A 20,846-nucleotide genomic window follows, 5' to 3' on the forward strand; every position below is an offset into this window, starting at 1 on the left:
CTGAGAGAGTTTAAGGGTAATAAATATTGGGAACAGCTAAAGAGGAGAGCAGATGGCTGAAGGGGGGGTAAACTGAAGGGGTTCCTTTTAAAACCTGTTTTTTACTGAGTTCCTTCCTTTCTATTTTGAGAAGCTTTATTCTTTTAAAAGGTTACCTATGATAATGTATGAAATATATTAGCTTAAATATATTGGCTTAAATGTAACTATGCAAAGGATTTAGAAAGTAACAAATTTAGATGTTAGATTCTTATTTCATAGAGTCCTAGAGTTGGAATAGACCACAGGGGCCATTGAGCCCAGCCCCCTGTCAGACAAGAAGACGCCATCCAAGCAGCCATCCAAGCAGTCCTGATATATGGCTGTCAGACATTTGTTTAGAAACTCTCAAATGAAGGAGATCTTTCAATGTTGATGTGAAACTCAAGATCCTTGACATATGTTTAAGATAAAAATTTAAGATTAACCATTTGTTTTAGAAGGCAATAGGGCGAAGAGGGCAAGAGGTGAGCTGGTAATTAATATTCCTTGTTGAGACACATGTAAGATATATTACTACTTATTTGTCATTTATAGATGTAACAATATATAGCTCTTTGTGCTCCATATAAGGACAGGAGGATGTGGGTGTATCTTTTGTGATTGGATATAGCAGGCAGCCAATAGGAAATCCAACCAGGCTGATTGGACAGATGCAGCCAAGGAGGAGCAAAGGGGGCTGGATTAAGGGAATATAAGTGCTGGCCATAATGGCAGGAGGCCAGGCCAGAGCTTGGTAACCATATACCACTGTGCCTCTCATTTATTTGTCTGACAAATAAATTATTATTTTAATTTCTCTATTGCTGCGTTGAATATTTCATTCCAGCTAAGCGTTAACCACAAGCAGGGTGCTACATTTTATGGTGCTCCTGTGACTCGGATAAGTGGTCTGCTGGAACGCAGCCCCTTCGCTCTACTGAGCAGGGTACAAGAGAGAGGATCTCTAAACTGCCTACCCAGCGCGCATGGAAAAATTTTTTCCAGGGGAACGCAGCAGTCTCGTCTGTCTGATACCCTGCTCACTGGCGGCGACGGACCGGGGGGAAACGGAACCAACCAAGGGGTAAGTGCACAAAGGGATTTTTGGCCCTCCAATTAATTGGGAGGAAGAGAAGTCTTGATCAAACTTCTGCGTCTCAGTAAGTGGGAACTGAGTACGCTAGGTGGTTGGGTATATCAGATGGTGGTCTGGTGGGGGGAAAGGGAAGAATGGGAGGTAGAGTGTGGTGAAGTATCTTGCGCATTGTATGTGTGAGAAAGTACAGAGCAATCTGTAGCTGACCTGAGTGTGGAGTGGGCAGTACTTCGGTTCCTGGTAAGGCGACTTCACCAGGCAAGGAAACCCACGAAGCGTGTGTGTGAGTGACTGAGTGGATACTTCACAGGGCCATACAATGGGAGTTGGGGGTTCAAAGGGGGGAAATACACCTCTTGAATGTATGTTAAATAATTTTAAGAAAGCCTTCTCAGGGGCATATGGAGTCAAAATGACGCCAGAGCGCTTGAGAACGTTATGTGAACTAGAATGGCCAAAACAAAATACTGGATGGCCATCTCAGGGAACTTTTGATATAAATTTAGTAAGCAAACTTTGGTCTAACATCACCAAAGAAACTGGAGGGTGCCCAGAACAATTTTCATATATAGATTCCTGGCTGAGCACATTAAATAAAAATCCTCCATGGATAAGAGAATGCAAAGTCCAACGATGCAAATTATTGGCTGTAAAAGCCGAAGCTAGGAAAGGAATCTTGCCAAATAAACTCAAACCCATTTTTGAGGGACCAGAGGAAGAGGTGCTTCCACCTCCACCCTATGCTCCACATCGAAGGGAGCATAATCCAAACCCTCCACCAGTTGTAACCCCAAGGCAAGAAAGTGGAACGAATAATGGGGGTAGAGACACAGAACTTGACTCCTTGATAGATTATGATAAATATCTTCAGGAGGCATTGGAGTCCTATAATGAAGCCCAAGCAGAAGTGGTTATTCCATCTGTGAGTCCCAGTAGAACTCCATCTACAGTCTCTTTTAGTGGAACAACTGATTGCCTACCCCAAACCCCTGTACATCCAAGTCCTAGAGAATTATTACAGAAGTTACAGGGAGACCTTAATCGGTCAGCAAGCAATACAGCCAGGCGTATTAAGCTGCTAAAAGAACGCCTTGGGACAAATACCATCCCCTATGATTTGAGGCCCCTAGAGCAAAGCGAAGAGAAAGATTACGTAGTAGCCCCTCTCAGAAGAGTATTTGATGCACTTGAGGAGCCTGTGCTGGTTAACGGGCAACTCGGACCAAGGCCACCTCGAACTTCGACCCTTCAGTACATTCCATTCACAACTACGGATCTGATGAATTGGAAAACACACACCCCATCTTTTGCAGAAAAACCTCAGGCTATGATGGACTTGGTGACTTCAATAGTAAATACTCATAGTCCTACTTGGACAGATTGTCGCCAGCTTCTGAATACTCTGTTCACCACTGAGGAAAGAAGAGACATAATTGAAAAGGCACAGATATATTTGCGTGAGCAGGCCAGAGTGGGAAATATTTTTAATATTGACCGTCATCTCCAAGATAACTTTCCCTTGGAAGATCCTAATTGGGATCCAAACAATGCAATTCATCTGGCCAGACTTACCACTTACCGCCAGACGCTTGTGCAAGGTATTCGCAGGGCATGCCAGAAGCCCACTAATATGTCTAAAGTCTCAGAAGTAGAACAGAAACCAAATGAGAGTCCGGGAGACTTTTTAGAGAGGCTGCAAGAAGCCTATCGTATATGGACTCCTTTTGACCCTGAAGCCCCTGAAAACAGTAGAATGATTACTGCTACATTTGTGGCCCAGTGCGCTTCTGACATTCGTAAGAAAATTCAGAAATCAGAAGGATGGGAAGGGATGCTGATGAGCCAAATTATGGCCATTGCACGCCGAGTTTATCGGAATAGGGATGAGGCTGAGAAGCAAGAGAAGAAGAAGTGGCAGAAGGAAAAGATGGTAATGCTAGCCACAGCAGTGAAGCAAGACTACCGCCCCTTAAATGGAGGAAGAGGGCGGGGAAGGAATCCACCACTGGGAAGGAATCAATGTGCGAATTGCAAGAAGGAGGGTCATTGGAAGCGGGAGTGTCCTGAACCCCTGAGGTTGGAAGAAGTACGCCCAGGCCCAGGCCCAGGCCCAGGCCCAGGCTCCGGCCCAAGAAACCAGGGACGGGGACGGGGAATGATCCGAAATGGAAGATATCAGAGACCTGGACAAGGACAGAGTAGAGACAATTTCATTGGACTGGCAGAGGAGGATTTTACTCAAGACTAGGAACGACCGGACTCCATAAAGTTAGGCTTCCAGGAGCCCACGGTCACGATTCAATTAGGGAGCCATTTAATAGACTTTATGATTGATACTGGGGCTGAATACTCAGTACTCCCAGAACTATTGCAGAAAAAGGCATCCAAAAGTGTAGTCATTAAAAGTGCCACTGGTCAGTCAGCTAAGAGGTCTTTCCTCCAACCTTTGGAATGCCAGATTGGGGGACATCGTTTAACCCATCAGTTTTTGTATATACCTGAGTGTCCAATACCTCTCTTAGGTAGAGATATGCTGTCCAAACTGCAGGCCCAAATCACCTTCACTCCTCGAGGTCCAGAAATGAAACTGCCATCAAAGGCAGCAGGAATAATTACCCTCTCAGTACCTAAGGAACAATCATGGCGCCTAATGTCAGCCTTGCAAGTCCAACCCACATTGGATACAGAATTAAACAAGCTCCTCCGAACCCTACAGGTGCCACCAGGAGTATGGGCCGAAAATAGCCCACCAGGAATGGCCAAGAATATAGCTCCAATTGTAGTAACCTTAAAACCTATGGCTACCCCTGTATCTGTAAAGCAATATCCTTTACCCCGGCGAGCAGCAGAGGGCATCCAGAAACATTTGGACCGCCTATTAAAATATGGTCTGCTTAAGCCCTGCCAATCAGAATGGAACACACCCCTTTTGCCTGTTCGGAAACCTGGGACAGATGAATACAGGCCAGTGCAGGACTTGAGGCTCGTAAACCAGGCTATCGAGACCTTGCACCCAAATGTACCAAACCCATATACCCTGCTGAGTTTGATCCCACCAGAAGCAACATTTTTTACTGTATTGGACTTGAAAGATGCATTCTTCTGTTGCCGGCTGGCACCACAGAGCCAACCTATATTTGCCTTCCAGTGGGAAGACCCTTTAACAGGAACAAAAGGCCAGCTAACCTGGACAAGATTGCCCCAGGGATTCAAAAATTCCCCAACTTTATTTGGCACTGCCTTGGCGAAGGATCTAACAAGTTACCCTTCAATACCTGGAGAAAAGGTGGTTCTGCAATATGTAGATGACCTTATACTAGCAGCAAAGGATTTTGATACCTGTAAAGAAGGGACAGAGGAACTGCTCCACTTGCTCTGGCAAGCTGGCTACCGAGTTTCCCAGAAAAAGGCACAGTTATGTTTAGAAAAGGTCAAATATTTGGGCTTTGACATCTCACACCAACAACGAGCATTGAGACCAGAGAGGAAAGAAGCTATTTGCCTTATCAAGGAACCTACCACAAGGAAACAACTTAGAGGATTCCTGGGAACAGCAGGGTTTTGTAGACTATGGATACCTGATTTCAGCAGTCTGGCCAAGCCCTTACATGAAAGCACTCGAGGTGCAGAGAAGGACCCATTCGTATGGGGACCTGAGCAGCAACAAGCCTTTTTAGTTATCAAACAACGACTTATGGAGGCCCCAGCCCTTGGACTGCCTAATTCGGAAAAACCCTTTCAGCTGTATGTACATGAACAGAATGGGATTGCAGCGGCAGTCCTGACCCAGAGATTAGGAAGTTGGAACCGTCCAGTAGCTTATTTGTCAAAACAATTGGACTCAGTAGCAAAAGGATGGCCTCCATGCCTAAGGGCAGTAGCGGCCACTGCAAGCCTTGTCAAAGAAGCTGATAAATTTACCTTCGGCCAGACGATGTATGTGAATGTACCTCATGCTGTTCTGACACTCATGGAATATAAGGGTAGTTATTGGCTAACGAACCCAAGGATGGCTAGATACCAAGGCCTATTGTGTGAAAATCCCAGGATTCATCTACGAGTAGTGAATATGCTCAATCCAGCGACTTTGCTGCCCCTACCAGAGGTAGATGATGAGGAATCACATGATTGTCTCCAAGTAATGGATGAAGTTTATTCCAGTAGACCCGATCTGAAAGATGAACCATTGAAAAATCCAGATGTTGTATATTATACTGATGGTAGCAGTTACCTGCATGAAGGTGCCAGACGAGCAGGATATGCTGTGGTCACCAATGAGGAAGTTGTGGAAGCTGAAGCTTTGCCTGCCGGCACCTCAGCACAAAAAGCTGAACTTATAGGTTTAACTAGAGCTCTGCAATTGGCAGCCGGATGTAAGGCAAACATCTATACTGATTCTAAATATGCCTTCTTAACCCTGCATGCACATGGAGCTCTATGGAAAGAAAGAGGTCTAATAGGAGCCCACGGGAAGGCCTTGAAATATGGACCTGAAGTAGAAATCCTGTTAGAAGCAGTATGGGCTCCAGAACAGATTGCTGTAATGCATTGCAAAGGTCATGGACGTGGAAGGGATCCAATAACCAGAGGAAATCATGCTGCTGACAAAGCAGCCCGAGAGGCAGCCCAAAAGCCTGTGGGAGGATTTATAGCAGCCCTCATACCAGAGGTAGTTCCAGAAGAAGTTAAACCTCACTATACCCCAGAAGAGAGGAAGTGGGCTGAACAGGAAGGAGCAGTTGTGAAGGACGGTTGGATGATTCTGCCGGACAATAGGATTTATGTACCTCATCATCTAGCAGGCACAATTGTAAGAAATTATCATGAATCTACTCACCTTGGCGGTACTGCAACCAGAGAGAGTCTCAGTCGGAAGTTGTATATTATTAACCTATCACAATTAGCAACTTGCATTTCACAGAAATGTGTTCTTTGTGCTAAAAACAATCCCAGGCAGGGACCGGTACAACCTCCTGGAATCCAACATGTGGGATATGTCCCCATGGAAAGTCTAATTGTGGACTTCACAGAGCTGGTCCCTTCTAAGGGATTCAAGTATCTCCTTGTGTTTGTAGACACTCTTACCGGATGGGTTGAAGCCTTTCCCACCCGAACTGAAAAGGCACGAGAGGTAACTAAGAGACTCCTCACTGAATTGATCCCGAGGTTTGGATTACCTAGATGCATTGGAAGTGATAATGGGCCAGCGTTCATTGATCAAGTAGTACAAGAAGTATGTCGAGTCCTACAAGTGAAATGGAGACTGCATGCAGCATATAGGCCTCAGAGTTCAGGGAAAACTGAAAGAATGAATCGGACTCTGAAAACCCAATTGGCAAAATTAACCCAGGAAACGGGATTGGGATGGGTAGATGTGTTACCCATAACACTGTTTCGTGTTCGGTGTGCACCCACAAAAAGACTTAAGTTGTCACCTTTTGAGCTCCTGTATGGGAGACCGCCCTCCTTTGTTCAGGATATTCCAGCTGATCTTAAACAAATAGGAGACTATGTGACACAGGGACAAGTGCAATCTCTCTCCCGTGTTTTTGTTTCTCTTAACAGGTGGGTCCTCGAGCGCACGCCGTGCAGCATTGCCGAGCCGATTCATCAGTTCCAGGCTGGCGATAGCGTATGGGTGAAAGAGTGGAAACGTGATCCACTCGCACCTAAGTGGCGTGGACCTTACACCGTCTTGCTCTCTACTCCAACAGCGGTGAAGGTAGCTGAGGTGACCCCCTGGATTCATCACTCTCGTTTGAAGAAGTCCGAAGGCAGTTGGACGTGCAAAGGTGACCCCTCTAATCCTTTAAAACTGACTCTCTCCAAAAACCCCTGTATCTAGCCCTACCGGGAACGGGCTAGGTCACGGGCAACATTAGACGACCGGCCTGCTGCAGCCACAACCTGGAAGCTGGCTGACCTGCGCACGCCTGAAGCTTGAGGAGCGTCTGAACCAGCGACTGTGAACGGGAAGATTCTCTTATACAATTAATTGACTGGCCCCCCCTTGTGGAACAATTATCAGAGATATTACTCATTGGGGATCCTCGGGATATATGTTTTGGTCTTGGTGGTTCCCCATTTCTGTCACTGGGGGAATTATATTGGGACTAATAGTTTTATGCTATCACAATAAGGTAATCTTTTGTGGAAGGAATGCATATGCTAGACATCAACATGATTTTATTATTAATCCTGATCCCTTGGGAAGGGGAAGGGTCCTTGAATCTGACCAAATTTGCTAAATATGGATTCAGCCATGACCACAATATGTGGGTAGGTTTAGCTGAAATGGTAGCCAATGTTGCAAATAGGACCAATTGCCTTGTTTGCTCTCTTGGGCCAGATGATTCAGAGGGAGGTATGCCCTTATTACCGATACCATTAGATGCCATTGGTATGGTAAGCGAAATGCCACACCAAACAGAAATACAGAATTTCCCCGGATGGAACTCAACTAAACCATTACGAGTTATACCTGTACAAGGGGAATTCTGTGTACATAAATCATCAGATGCAGCTGATTCTACCATGATAGGCTCTTCTCATTGTCACTATACTTGGGATTATTTTAAGAATAGTCATACCTGGGCACACGGTACTACCTATCGAACTCGGAATACCTTGCCCTGTGCACCTCCTTTTATTCATGCATGGAAAGTGGTATGGAACATAACTGTGACAGAAAAAGGCAATCTAACATACTGCACTGTGAACTCTCTACCTCTTTTGATATTTCGCCTTCTGTACTCCACGTACCAAAAACCTCAGACCCGATGGTTGTGGTGGATATGTGGAGAATGGGCATACAAGAAACTCCCTTCCAAATGGAGTGGGACTTGTTTCCTGGGATGGGTATTACCACCAATGTGGATTATGCCCACTAGTTCGGCCAAGCGAACACGAAGGAATGCTGATATTTCTCGTATAGCAGGAGGAAGTACCCAAAGTTGGAGCGGTACTGATGATTGGCCACCAGAGCGCATTATAGCTTATTATGATCCTGCCTCCTGGAATCCTGGTGAGCTCATACAAGGGGCACGGGATCCTATTTATAATCTAAACAGAATAATTCGATTGCAAGCAGTAGTGGAACTGGTAACCAATGCAACGGCCCAGAGTTTGAGACTTATTGCACAACAGTTGGATGAAAGTAGAGCCGCCATTTTGCAGCTGAAAATGGGAATGGATTATGTACTTGCCAGGCAGGGAGGCCTATGTGGAGTCTTGAACTTGACAGGGAATGCCTGTTGCTTTAACATTTCTGATAATGGTGAGGCAATCCGTGTGTTGGCTACAAAGATGGAGAATATAGCACATGTCCCAGTACAAACATGGGAAGGATGGGATATGGGATGGCTCACCAATTGGTTACCTAATGTCACAGGACTCAAAGGGATACTATTGTCTTGCTTGTTTTTCTTGACAGTAGTGGTAATGGTTTTATGTATGATGCCATGTATCATTTCATGTTTTAGAAGTACAATTAGCAAGATGGTTTCAAATGAAACTCTACCTCATATCATGGCCCTATACAGAGCTTTACCTCAGGAATATGATGAAGGTCAAGCTATCAAGGACACTTGGGACGAAGGTCCTTGAGCTTGAAAGGGGGGAATGAGGCATCAGGCATAAGCCTGCATTTTATTAATGTTTGATCAGGACTTGTATATTAAAGAGGGCTTAGATTTTCAAAAGTTTCATGCCAGGCAGACCAGCTGCTTAAGAAAACACTGGCAATGTTTTCCTCCTAGACAAGGGGGCCCCTTGATTTATAGCAGGAAAATAACTTTCAAAGTCGTAAAAGCTGAAATTACAGGCTGAGAACGGACACTGACCCTACATGTTACAGAAGATAACAAAGGCAGAGATAAATATAATTAGGAATGAGTAAATAGTAAAATTATACCAATGTGCCTCCCAGTAAAATGAGCTAGATCTTCTTTCCAAGGTTAAAGACCAAATGGAGAAGCATCTGGCTGGCAGAAAGAAAGCATTTTTGGGAAGTCCTTTTTAAAGGCAGTTTCTTTCTTAAACTGAGAGAGTTTAAGGGTAATAAATATTGGGAACAGCTAAAGAGGAGAGCAGATGGCTGAAGGGGGGGTAAACTGAAGGGGTTCCTTTTAAAACCTGTTTTTTACTGAGTTCCTTCCTTTCTATTTTGAGAAGCTTTATTCTTTTAAAAGGTTACCTATGATAATGTATGAAATATATTAGCTTAAATATATTGGCTTAAATGTAACTATGCAAAGGATTTAGAAAGTAACAAATTTAGATGTTAGATTCTTATTTCATAGAGTCCTAGAGTTGGAATAGACCACAGGGGCCATTGAGCCCAGCCCCCTGTCAGACAAGAAGACGCCATCCAAGCAGCCATCCAAGCAGTCCTGATATATGGCTGTCAGACATTTGTTTAGAAACTCTCAAATGAAGGAGATCTTTCAATGTTGATGTGAAACTCAAGATCCTTGACATATGTTTAAGATAAAAATTTAAGATTAACCATTTGTTTTAGAAGGCAATAGGGCGAAGAGGGCAAGAGGTGAGCTGGTAATTAATATTCCTTGTTGAGACACATGTAAGATATATTACTACTTATTTGTCATTTATAGATGTAACAATATATAGCTCTTTGTGCTCCATATAAGGACAGGAGGATGTGGGTGTATCTTTTGTGATTGGATATAGCAGGCAGCCAATAGGAAATCCAACCAGGCTGATTGGACAGATGCAGCCAAGGAGGAGCAAAGGGGGCTGGATTAAGGGAATATAAGTGCTGGCCATAATGGCAGGAGGCCAGGCCAGAGCTTGGTAACCATATACCACTGTGCCTCTCATTTATTTGTCTGACAAATAAATTATTATTTTAATTTCTCTATTGCTGCGTTGAATATTTCATTCCAGCTAAGCGTTAACCACAAGCAGGGTGCTACACTAGAGGAAACATTCCTGTTTTAACAAAACAGCCGCTGCCACCATTTGCAATAGCTGACAGCCAGAGCAACTGCAGCGTGAGCTTTTGACTCTGTGGTTCCTTTCTCATTGTCTTATAAACCATTCATTAAACAAAGCCTTTTTAAAAGCAAAAACCAACAACCCTGAATGTGAAACGTGGGCGACTAAATGACTGTTCGGTGGATTAATAATTTAGGGTTTGCTCACTGGTCTGTTCAGCTTGCTTCTCCTTTCTACTGCAAGACAACCTGACCAGAATTTTGATCAGTTTATTTCTTTGCAGTATCACAAACATCCCTGACTAACCAAATTTGAGATTATTATTTTTTTAAAAAAAAGAAAGATGCAAACAATACTAAATATAACTGTTTTGTGTCGCTTCATTTCAGATGTGCAGGGATAATTCCCAGTGAACCAGCATGGCACTGAGAAGGGTGTTGACAACCATTCTGGGCTATTTTAAAATCCCAGCTTTGGTTTAGGAGGGCACAGCTTCTCTTGCTACCGCTCTCAGGGCCATTTCTCACTTGATGCAGAGCAAGCCAAAGAATACAACCCACAGGGAGCTGTAGCCAATCACAAAGCCTAACATTTAATGTGTAGTGCTGCAGTGCCACATTTTGAATATTCATTTCTATGCTTCTTTGCTTTGCTGTGTACATACCACACAGTTAAAGCATATCTATCCTCCGCTAAAGAATCCTGGGAAATGTAGTTTGTTAAGGGTGCTGTTGCTCAGTGAGGTGTAAACTATAATTCCCATTATTATTCTTTTTGTGTGTGTGTATGCTTTAAATATATGGTATGTATGCAGCCTTAGTCTAGTCCATGGGTAGGCAAACTAAGGCCCGGGGGCCGGATTCGGCCCAATCACCTTCTAAATCCAGCCAGGACTCAGCGTGTTTTTACATGAGTAGAATGTGTCCTTTTAAAATGCATCTCTGGGTTATTTGTGGGGCATAGGAATTCGTTCATTATTATTTTTTCCAAAATATAGTCCGGCCCCCAACAAGGTCTGAGGGACAGTGGACTGCCCCCCTGCTGAAAAAGTTTGCTGACCCCTGGTCTAGTCAGCTCAAAAGTTATGAACTCCATCTTGGAATGTGATTTTATTTTAGACTGTGATGACTGGCAGGAGTGTAGAGCTTTATCCACTACTCCAAAAGCCCCCAGAATTTCAAAACTATGCAAGATTGTTTAGATAAAAGCTTCTCCTTGCATGCAGAACAATTTTATACAGGTGCTGAACTTATTAAAGCCCTAAGTGGCTTTGGGATCCAAATGCCCGAAGGAGCGTTTCCTCCCCCACCAGTCTTCCTGTGCCTCAAGTTCTTTAATTAAGGCCCTTCTCCAAATACCATTATTTATGTATTTATAGCCTCTGCTTAATCATGTTGTGTGTTTGTTAATCTTATTGCTGGAATCCATTAGATGAAGGGTAGTCGAGAATTGCTTAAAATAAAATGTTTTACTCAAAAGTCAATCCACCTAAGTTGGGTGGGATTTAGTAAGTGGGTTTCGGATTGCAACCCTAGCCAGGCATTACAGTAGTTTGTTTTGTGAAGGTGCATACAATTGATGAGTGCATCTACACCAGTGGTGGTCCAATACATTTTGCTACTGGAGGCAAAGGACAAGATGGTATCCCCACCTTCCATTCCTGCTGAACTAGGAGCTGAATCTTAACTTCAGCAGTGATGATATCATCTTGTGAACCTGGGGCAGCAGGCTAGTTTAGGGAGTCCAGGGCATGCCATGTAGCATGTAGAGTTCTCTCCTCCCACAGAGAGGAAAGAATGAGGGGCTCTGGGCAACAGCAGTGCTGCCGCCGACTGCCAACATCTGCTGCATGAGACCATTGCCTTACTCTGCCCAATGATAGGGCCAGCCTTTACCCTCGTGGATTCAGTAGATACTTGCAAAATTCAAAATGCAGCAAGCTGTTGTAGATTGGCTAATTTGATAAGACCTGTGATTAATGAGGCAGGTGCCTGTTGTTGGTTGTCATTTGCCTGATGCTTATGAGGTATGCGTGTTGCTTTGCTTGTTCCTGCTAAGATAAAGTGGCAGGCATCTCTTTCCCCTTACAAATGGATAAATAGCATGTAGGTAAATCATTAACTGACATTAGAATGGAACTAGCCATTCAAGCATTTAACAAAAAACTCAAATAATACTTTATTTATTGATTTATGAAGACTTCCAATATTTGGCGAGGGAACGCGGGTGGCGCTGTGGGTAAAACCTCAGTGCCTAGGACTTGACGATCGTATGGTCGGCGGTTCGAATCCCCGCAGCGGGGTGAGCTCCCGTCTTTCGGTCCCAGCTCCTGCCCACCTAGCAGTTCGAAAGCACCCTTAAGTGCAAGTAGATAAATAGGTACCGCTTTATAGCAGGAAGGTAAACGGCTTTTCCGTGTGCTGCGCTGGTGCTGGCTCGCCAGAGCAGCGATGTCACGCTGGCCACGTGACCCGGAAGTGTCTCCGGACAGCGCTGGCCCCCAGCCTCTTGAGTGAGATGGGCGCACAACCCTAGAGTCGGACACGACTGGCCCGTACGGGCAGGGGTACCTTTACCTTTACCCAATATTTGGCAACCTCTCATAAATTTTGTCAGTGCAGCTAAGAAATAAAAGAGCTAAAAGAAGGGCATACAATATTTATTCATATAATATTTATTTATTAAATGTATTTTTAAGCCCACTTTTCATCTGTATTGGGATAGTGAATGTGGTGCTCTCCAGGTGGTGTTGGACTTCAACGTCCATCATGCCTGACCACTGGCCATGTTTGCTGAGACTGATGGGAGTTGTTGTATTAATGCATCCTACCTAGCAATGGAATATTTATTTTTATTTTTTTATTTATTAAATTTATGTACCGGTCTTCATCTGAAGATCTCGGGGCAGGTTCAGAGCATAAAAATACAAAATAAAAATACAAAATACATAATAAAAACAAGAGGAAAAACAAAGCAAACCCATAACCACCCTCCCAACAAATTTAAGAGAACATAGAATATTAATTAGCCAAAGGGCTGGTTGAAGGAAATGTTTTTGCCTGACACCTAAAGATGAAGGCACAACACGAGCCTCCCTGGGGAGAGCATCCCACAAAATGGGGAGCAACTGCAGAAGAGTCCCATTCTCATGTTGCCACCCTCCGGGCCTCTCATGAAGGAGGCACGTGAAGAAGGGCCTCAGATGTTGATGAATACAGAGAGGAGCTACTTGTGAAGATCTTTAAACTTGGAGGAGATGATATAGGGAGAGCCAATCCTTCAGGTACTGGGGCTTGATGAAGGCATTTAGGACTTTAATAGGCAAACATCCCTTCATCAATTTCTCACAGAAGCAAATAAGCAGCCAATGACACTCCTTCAAAATCGGTGTAACGTGATTACATCTGACTCTACCGGTCAGTATTCTGGCAGTCCAGCAGCTGTGCATACAACATATTACAGATAATCTGGTTGAGAGATAACCAGAGAATAGAATGCTCTGGAAAAGCTATCCCTGCTAAGAAAGGGGTGCAGCTGGTGAACCAGTCAAAAGTGGGGAAATTAACTTCGTGCTGCTAGGTCCATATAAGCCAGGCATGGCCAAACTTGGCCCTCCAGATGTTTTGGGACTACAACTCCCATCATCCCTAGCTAACAGGACCAGTGGTCAGGGATGATGGGAATTGTAGTCCCCAAACATCTGGAGGGCCAAGTTTGGCCATGCCTGACATAAGCCTTGAGTGACAATGCTGGATCTAGAAAGACTCCCAGCCATATGCCTTCTCCTTCATGTGTGGTGTAGCCCCACATAGAACAGGCTATATTGTATCCTTTCCCCCCAAACTTGAGAACCACTTACCCATAATGTGTCGCCTGTTGTCAGGATTCATCCTCAGGGTTTTGTTTTTGGCTTCATCTAGCTTAATACTGCCCCCAAGGACTGATGCAGCACCTGCACAGCGTCACCTGACTCTGATGACAACGAGAAATAGAGCTGAGTGTCGTCAGCATGCTGTGAAGCCAAGCAGAATTTCCCCAGTGCAACTGCCTGAAACCAGACCTGTAGGCAGAAGCAGAATCACTGTAACACCATGCCCCCAATTCCCAAATTATAGCACTGACCCAGTAAGATACCATGGTCAATTATGTCAAAAGCTGCCGAGAGAGCAAGAAAAATCAATAGAGTTGCATTTCCCTTGTCTCTTCCCTGATAGAAGTCAGCAATCAGAACAAGCAGGGCAGTTTGTTGAATCCAAATTGAAATAGGCCCAGATAATAAATTATCTCCAAGTGTGCTAGGAGTTTCAGCACCACCAGTGTCCTGACTGCCTTGCCCAGTAATGGGATATTGGCAACTGAGCAGTAGATATCATCTCTTGCAGGAGTAGTGTGTCCTGCCGCCGCCTGCCCTGAAACCTTTGCCATTGGCAAAGAAGTGGCACCAGTATCGGTGCTGATTTCAAGTGAGATCTCTCATGCTCTGCAAGATCTTGCGGGATTTCAGGTGAGATCTCAACAGAAAATTGGTGCCAGTGCTGGCGACACTGCTGGCAGTAGGGCAGGCGGGACACCTGCAGGGGATTCCACCACCAGAGGCAGCTGCCATATCCTGCCTAAAGGCTGCATTAGCCCTGGTACCTTGGGTCCAAAGAATTTGAGGTTTTATCTTCTGTTACCATCTGCCTGGCTTGAGATGGAAGTGGGTCGAGAGGTTGATCTTCAATGTCTGGGTAGCTTCATGCAAGAGAAGGTGACGCTTTTAGGTGTATTTGTGAAGTATGCAATACAAACATTGCGGGCCTCATTGTGTATCACTACGGAACAGTTTGGAAGGGCTCTATCTTCCCTGTGGCTTCTTTCCACACCACTTTGCTTGAAAGCCCAGAATCACATGGGAAGGACTAACTGCACGAGTCATTGCTGCCGATTGAGGCTGGGGGTGATCACGAGGGATTTGGTCAACCTACACGAGCAAAGGGTCTTCGTTGTCATCCTCACCCTTCCGTGCCCCCCGCCCAGGTTGCCAAACGCTGGAAATCCAAAGCCATCAGTGTGAAACTAAACGAGATACTTTTCATAGACCGATTCCTCCCTATCCTTCGCAGGAACTGGCTTGGCCAGTTTGAATGCTGACACGTTGTCACTCAAATAGCCATTTTTGTAAAATACCATGTTAAGTATGTAGGGACAGTAAATGCTGCATGTCAGCAATAACTTGCGCTGGAAGCCTGCTGTCACAGAATTGGTTGATTTATTCAACCCAATATATGAGAATCTGCTTCCTCTCTCTCAATAGTCTGTGTTCTGCCCTTTTCTTTTCTTTTTTTTAATAAATTTTTATTGGTTTTCCAAACACAAAAAATAAGAACAAACAATACACAATACACAGACATACAAACATATAAACATATATAACTTCATAATCTTATTTTCATACACCTTACTTCCCGGACTTCCCCATACCTCCCCTTTTCTGCATCCTTGTTTTACATTTCTTCAGCAACTCCTCCAATTAAATAATTATTCAATTCAATTTCTTTTAAATTCTTCCTTAACTTATTGATTACAGCTGCAATTCTCTATTTCCCAATTCCTTGACATCTTAACACTCCTCAATTTTACAACAATTTTTAAGATATATTTAAAATTTCTTCCAGTCTTCTTCCACTGTCTCTTTCCCCTGGTCACGGATTCTGCCAGTCATCTCCGCCAGTCCCATGTAGTCAATCACCTTCGTCTGCCATTCTTCCAGCGTGGGTAGTTCTTGTGTCTTCCAATACTTTGCTAAAAGAATCCTTGCTGCTGTAGTAGCATACATAAAAAACGTCCTATCCTTCTTTAACACCAATTGGCCTACCATGCCCAAGAGAAAAGCCTCAGGTTTCTTAGGAAAGGTCCTTTTAAGGACTTTCTTAATTTCATTATAGATCATTTCCCAAAAGGCTTTAATCTTCGGGCAGGTCCACCAAAGGTGGTAGAAAGTGCCTTCAGCCTCCTTACATTTCCAACATTTATTATTGGGCAAATGATAAATTTTTGCAAGCTTGACTGGGGTCATGTACCACCTGTAAATCATTTTCATAATATTTTCTCTTAAGGCATTACATGCCGTGAACTTAACACCGGTGGTCCATAACTGTTCCCAGTCAGCAAACATAATATCATGACCGATGTCTTGTGCCCATTTGATCATGGCTGATTTCACCGTTTCGTCCTGTGTATTCCACCTCAACAGCAAATTATACATTCTTGACAAGTTCTTAGTATTGGGTTCTAACAGTTCTGTTTCTAGTTTTGACCTCTCCGTCTGGAAGCTTATTTTCCTGTCCTGTTTAAATACCTCATTTATCTGAAGGTAATGAAGCCAATCTCGTAGTTTAGGCTTTAATTTCTCATAGCTCTGTAGTTTAATTTTTTCACCATGTGTTCTGCCCTTTTCTGCAAAACCCGTTTTTATTTGCTTGCCTGTTTGGCACTCTATCACAGCAGGAGGAGTTCTGGGCTGGTGCTATCAAGTATCCTGCAGGGCTTCTCCAGTGTTGTTGTTGCTCCAACACACCACCCCAGTCTTGCTAAGCGGCAGCACCACTAGTGCAGGGAGCTGGCCTTCTCAACCACCTCATAATCTCTCTCAAATGTTTGCTGAGGAGGAGGTAAATCTGAGCACATTAGCCACCATTTTTATTGGTTCTGCTCCCCTGCCAGTGGCCAGATGCACTGAAATTTAGAAGGCGAAGCTTTCCCTGTCACTTACTTTCATGCCAAGAATATTTTCATTTGCTAACTTACTACAGGTTGTAAGGCTGCAGTTAAAGACAGTTTTGATCTAGTAAAATTGGTCCCACTCAGCATGCTGGAATGTTGTAAATGTTGACTGGTCCTAATAAAGGCAATGTTTTACTGTCCCTGGAGTTTGTTTTTCTAATTAAAATGTTATATTGAATTATGAATAGATATTCAATATATTTCATTCAAATTCAAATACAGTGGTACCTCGCAAGACGAATGCCTCGCAAGACGGAAAACTCGCAAGACGAAAGGGTTTTTGGTTTTTTGAGTTGCTTCGCAAGACGATTTTCCCTATGGGCTTGCTTCGCAAGACGGAAACGTCTTGCAAGTTTGTTTCCTTTTTCTTAAAACCGTTAATACAGTTGCGACTTGACTTCGAGGAGCAACTCATAGCACGCGGTGTGGTAGCCTTTTTTGAGGCTTTTGAAGACTTTGGTGATTTTTGAAGCTTTTCCAAAACTTTTCCGACACCATGCTTCGCAAGACGAAAAAAATCGCAAGACAAAAAAACTCGCGGAACGAATTAATTTAGTCTTGCGAGGCACCACTGTATGTTTTATTGGGGTGTGTACATGCATTAATGTACTAAATGTCCGTCTCATCTTTGTCCTACTTGTTCTCAAATCATCCCTGAAATGTAGGTCAGATAGTTACAAGAGAATTTACAGACAGCGAAGAACCAACAGTTCTTAACATTTCTAAGGGATTTACTGTGAACAAGTGTTCTTCCCGCTGGACTTTTCATTTGGTGTCTCATGCTGATAGACTTTCTCTGCTGCAGCTTTGCCCAACCTGGTGTCTTCCAGAAGTTTTAGACTATAATTGGGAGTAGTCACAGTAGTATCTCTTGCAGCGTTAAAAAATGAAGCCTCACCCACAAATAGAGAGTTTGACAGGTACTCACCCCATGAGCAGTGGCCCTGTAATATTTCTATGTACCTTTTCTATATGTATGATTGTATTTTGATTTCAAAACAATACAAACCTCTACAAAATGCACCCCAAAGTTAATTGCACCATGTAGTCTTTTGCATTGCCTAGTTGTAAAGCTGGTCTGGAATCTTATACTTGTTATTGAATGGGAAATTATATTCTGAAAAGGATGAGTTGCTGCCATTTAAAGCAATTCCTTTAATGAAGAGACGGATATTGGCTCATTTGTCACCTCAGTCTTGAGTTGCTCTCCATCAGGAAAAGTTGCAGTTCAGTTACTGGTTTCTGCCTTTCTTTTTTAATGGAGCTTCCACTTCTCCAATAAATTTGTACAGACTTGCAGCTGCAATTTTGTCAGCTGATGCCAGAGGCAAGCCGTTTAATTTATAACTTGAACCCTCATTTACATGCTGCTTAGAAACTTGCACATATTAACAGGTGCTTTTTTGATGGCAAGGTGGAAAACCTCTGCACTGCAGCAGTCTGTTTTGTTAGCAAAACTGATCTATAGACTTTATTTTAAAAAAACTTTTATTATCCAGAGCAGCATCTCCCCCACATGCTTGAGCCCGCATGAGATGTATAGATAATGTTGATATGTAGATATGTAGATGTCCCAGTTTTCAGATGGCTTACTAATTGGAGCTTACTTTTAAGTTCATTTGAATTTCAGCATTCAAACTGGCAAGCTAGTAGGAGGGTTTATAGTTCTGCAGTGTGTATGACATGACAACGGACACATAGGACTGAGTGAAATTGAGGAGTACTTCTTGCAATCATTTTTGGCAGACCAAAAGGTTCCAACAATTTTTCAATGGTTGTTACAATGAGGAAACATTTTCCGCACCCTGAATTGGCTCCATTTGTTCTTTCACAATGCTGTCACATAGTCAAATCGGATTCGCTAGAAAGCATTGTTACATTATCCCTTTCAGTATGTGATCTCCAACTGGTGAATGTCCACAGAATTTGGATCTCACAAAAGCCGCCTATTCTATCCCAAAATTGAAAAATAAAATGAAATGTGCTACACATAAAGAGTTATAGGTCACAACAGTAAGATCTGAAGCAAACCTTTGACAACATTGTGTATATTTTTTATGACAGAGAAAATAGAGATCAGAAGTTAAAGAATTAGGAATCAATTTTAACTTGATATATTTAACATGAGATGAAAATCCTCCTCTCTTGCATAATGTTGAACTAGCTTGAAGTAAAACATATCATTTTAACCCATCTAAAATTATAGCAATGTTCTATGGCAGAAGCATTGAACTTATTGCTATGTAGTATTCTTGTTTGCTACATAATGCTAATTGTTAGAACATGCACCTGTGATGAATTTCAGATTATTAGTTTTTGATAAGAAATACGACACAAACAACCAGCGTTCTATGGCACCTTAAAGACAACCAGTTTGATGTACTACAATAAAAGTGTTAGATTTTAAGGTGCCCGGGGATTCAATGTTGGTCTTGTACAGTGGTCTAATTTAAGTATCCCTTTGGTATGTGGCACAGTGTTGGCTTGCCTCCCATTTCTTGTAAAAACTTGAGGAAGTCAGAAAAATATTCAAGCTGTAAATGTGGGTGGAATCTCAACTAGGAAAAAAAATCCAGGTTTCTGCTGCTCTAGGTGCCTAAAAGGTTACACTTAAGAATTCTAGACTGTTGCTCACCATCTTGGGAAGCATTCCTACCTAAAAAGAAATTGAAGTTCATTTGGGTACTAGGCTAGTAAAAAAAAAAAAAAAAGATTTCTGTCGAGCAGATTGGTGGAAGTAGCCATCCCTTGTTTGCCAGCCTGTTTGGTTTCCATATGTTCATCATAGACAACATGGTGATTCTTCCCCCATGGCCAACATATAGAAACCAAGTAGAATGGCAGAGGGCAATAGCCAACAGAAGTACTTCAGTTAGTCACTGGCATGCACTCTGGCTTCCCCAACCCCCAGGAACAGATTTGGGGTGTGGCATAGGGGGTGCACAAGGAAAAGAGAGGGACAGGAAATTCTATTTCATAAGTGGAAATCCTTGACCTAGCGGAAACACCAAGGCAACTCAGAGAGACCACTCTTATTTGCTTGCCTGCACAGAATTCCTGATCTCCTGCGGCGACCAGGTGAATTGTTAAATGCAAGGCCCAAGTGGTACTTTAATTCTCTCTGGCCTGTTTATACGATACTTTCTTCCTCATTATTTTACAGTTCTTTGCATATGTGAAGGGGAAGTCAGGATTGAGCCTTTTTACCTTTGGTAAATACTGTATGCTCTATAGTGCATAAAGAGTTCTTTATTATATTAAATGCTTCTATGAATATATTTCTGTATCTTCACATTACAAGCCACTTTCTTCACCTGTTAATATTTTTATGTTGCACAGGAAATAGCTCGTTTTCTGCGTCCTGGCACGCTCCGTGCTATCTTTGGTAAAAACAAGATCCAAAATGCTGTTCACTGCACGGATCTTCCAGAGGATGGTCTTTTGGAGGTAAGGCTCAGTGATGCATCTTTATATTATAGGATATTAAAGGAGTCTGCAAAGCTGTTTTGAGCTGTACAATGAGATGCTAAGCAGAAGTAAAATTACTATTTAAAAAAATTATAAGTCTTTCACGTTTGGTAGGGATATGGGAGAGGGCCTTCTCAGTGGCTGCTCCCAGACTTTAGAACTCCCTTCCTAGAGAAGCTAGAATGGCTCACTACTTGTTGTCCTTCCACTGGCAGGTGAATACTTTCTTGTTCCAATAGGCTGTTAGGAACCGACTGCTTTTAATGAAGGGCTGGTGCTGTGCTGTTTTTATTGTAATTATTTGTATGGTTTGAATAGATTTCATATACATGTGTAGTTCTAATTATATCAATGTTCAATTGTTTCTTAATGATTTTTTTGGGTACGTTTTTTGCATGGGTTCCATCAGGGGGAAATGTGGGGTATAAATACATAATAATAATGAATGGTGGCAATAATTTTAATGGAATTTTAGTTGAAGTCGGCATCATGTGCAGTTACTTGTACAGTTTTTACTATATTATTAGACAATAAACAA

General features: G+C 43.0%; 1 protein-coding gene across 3 annotated transcripts in view; it reads left to right on the forward strand.

Annotated features, from left to right (window-relative positions):
• NME7 (NME/NM23 family member 7) overlaps positions 1-20,846 on the forward strand; it is a 79,513-nt gene that overhangs the window by 41,349 nt on the left and 17,318 nt on the right. For all 3 annotated transcript variants that reach the window (XM_028726613.2, XM_077927170.1, XM_028726615.2), the window contains exon 11: positions 20,180-20,287. In XM_028726613.2, the coding sequence (XP_028582446.1) occupies positions 20,180-20,287 (108 nt within the window). The remainder of the gene's footprint in view (positions 1-20,179; positions 20,288-20,846) is intronic.

This window comes from Podarcis muralis, chromosome 4, assembly GCF_964188315.1.
Source record: "Podarcis muralis chromosome 4, rPodMur119.hap1.1, whole genome shotgun sequence".
Classification (NCBI taxonomy): domain Eukaryota; kingdom Metazoa; phylum Chordata; class Lepidosauria; order Squamata; family Lacertidae; genus Podarcis; species Podarcis muralis.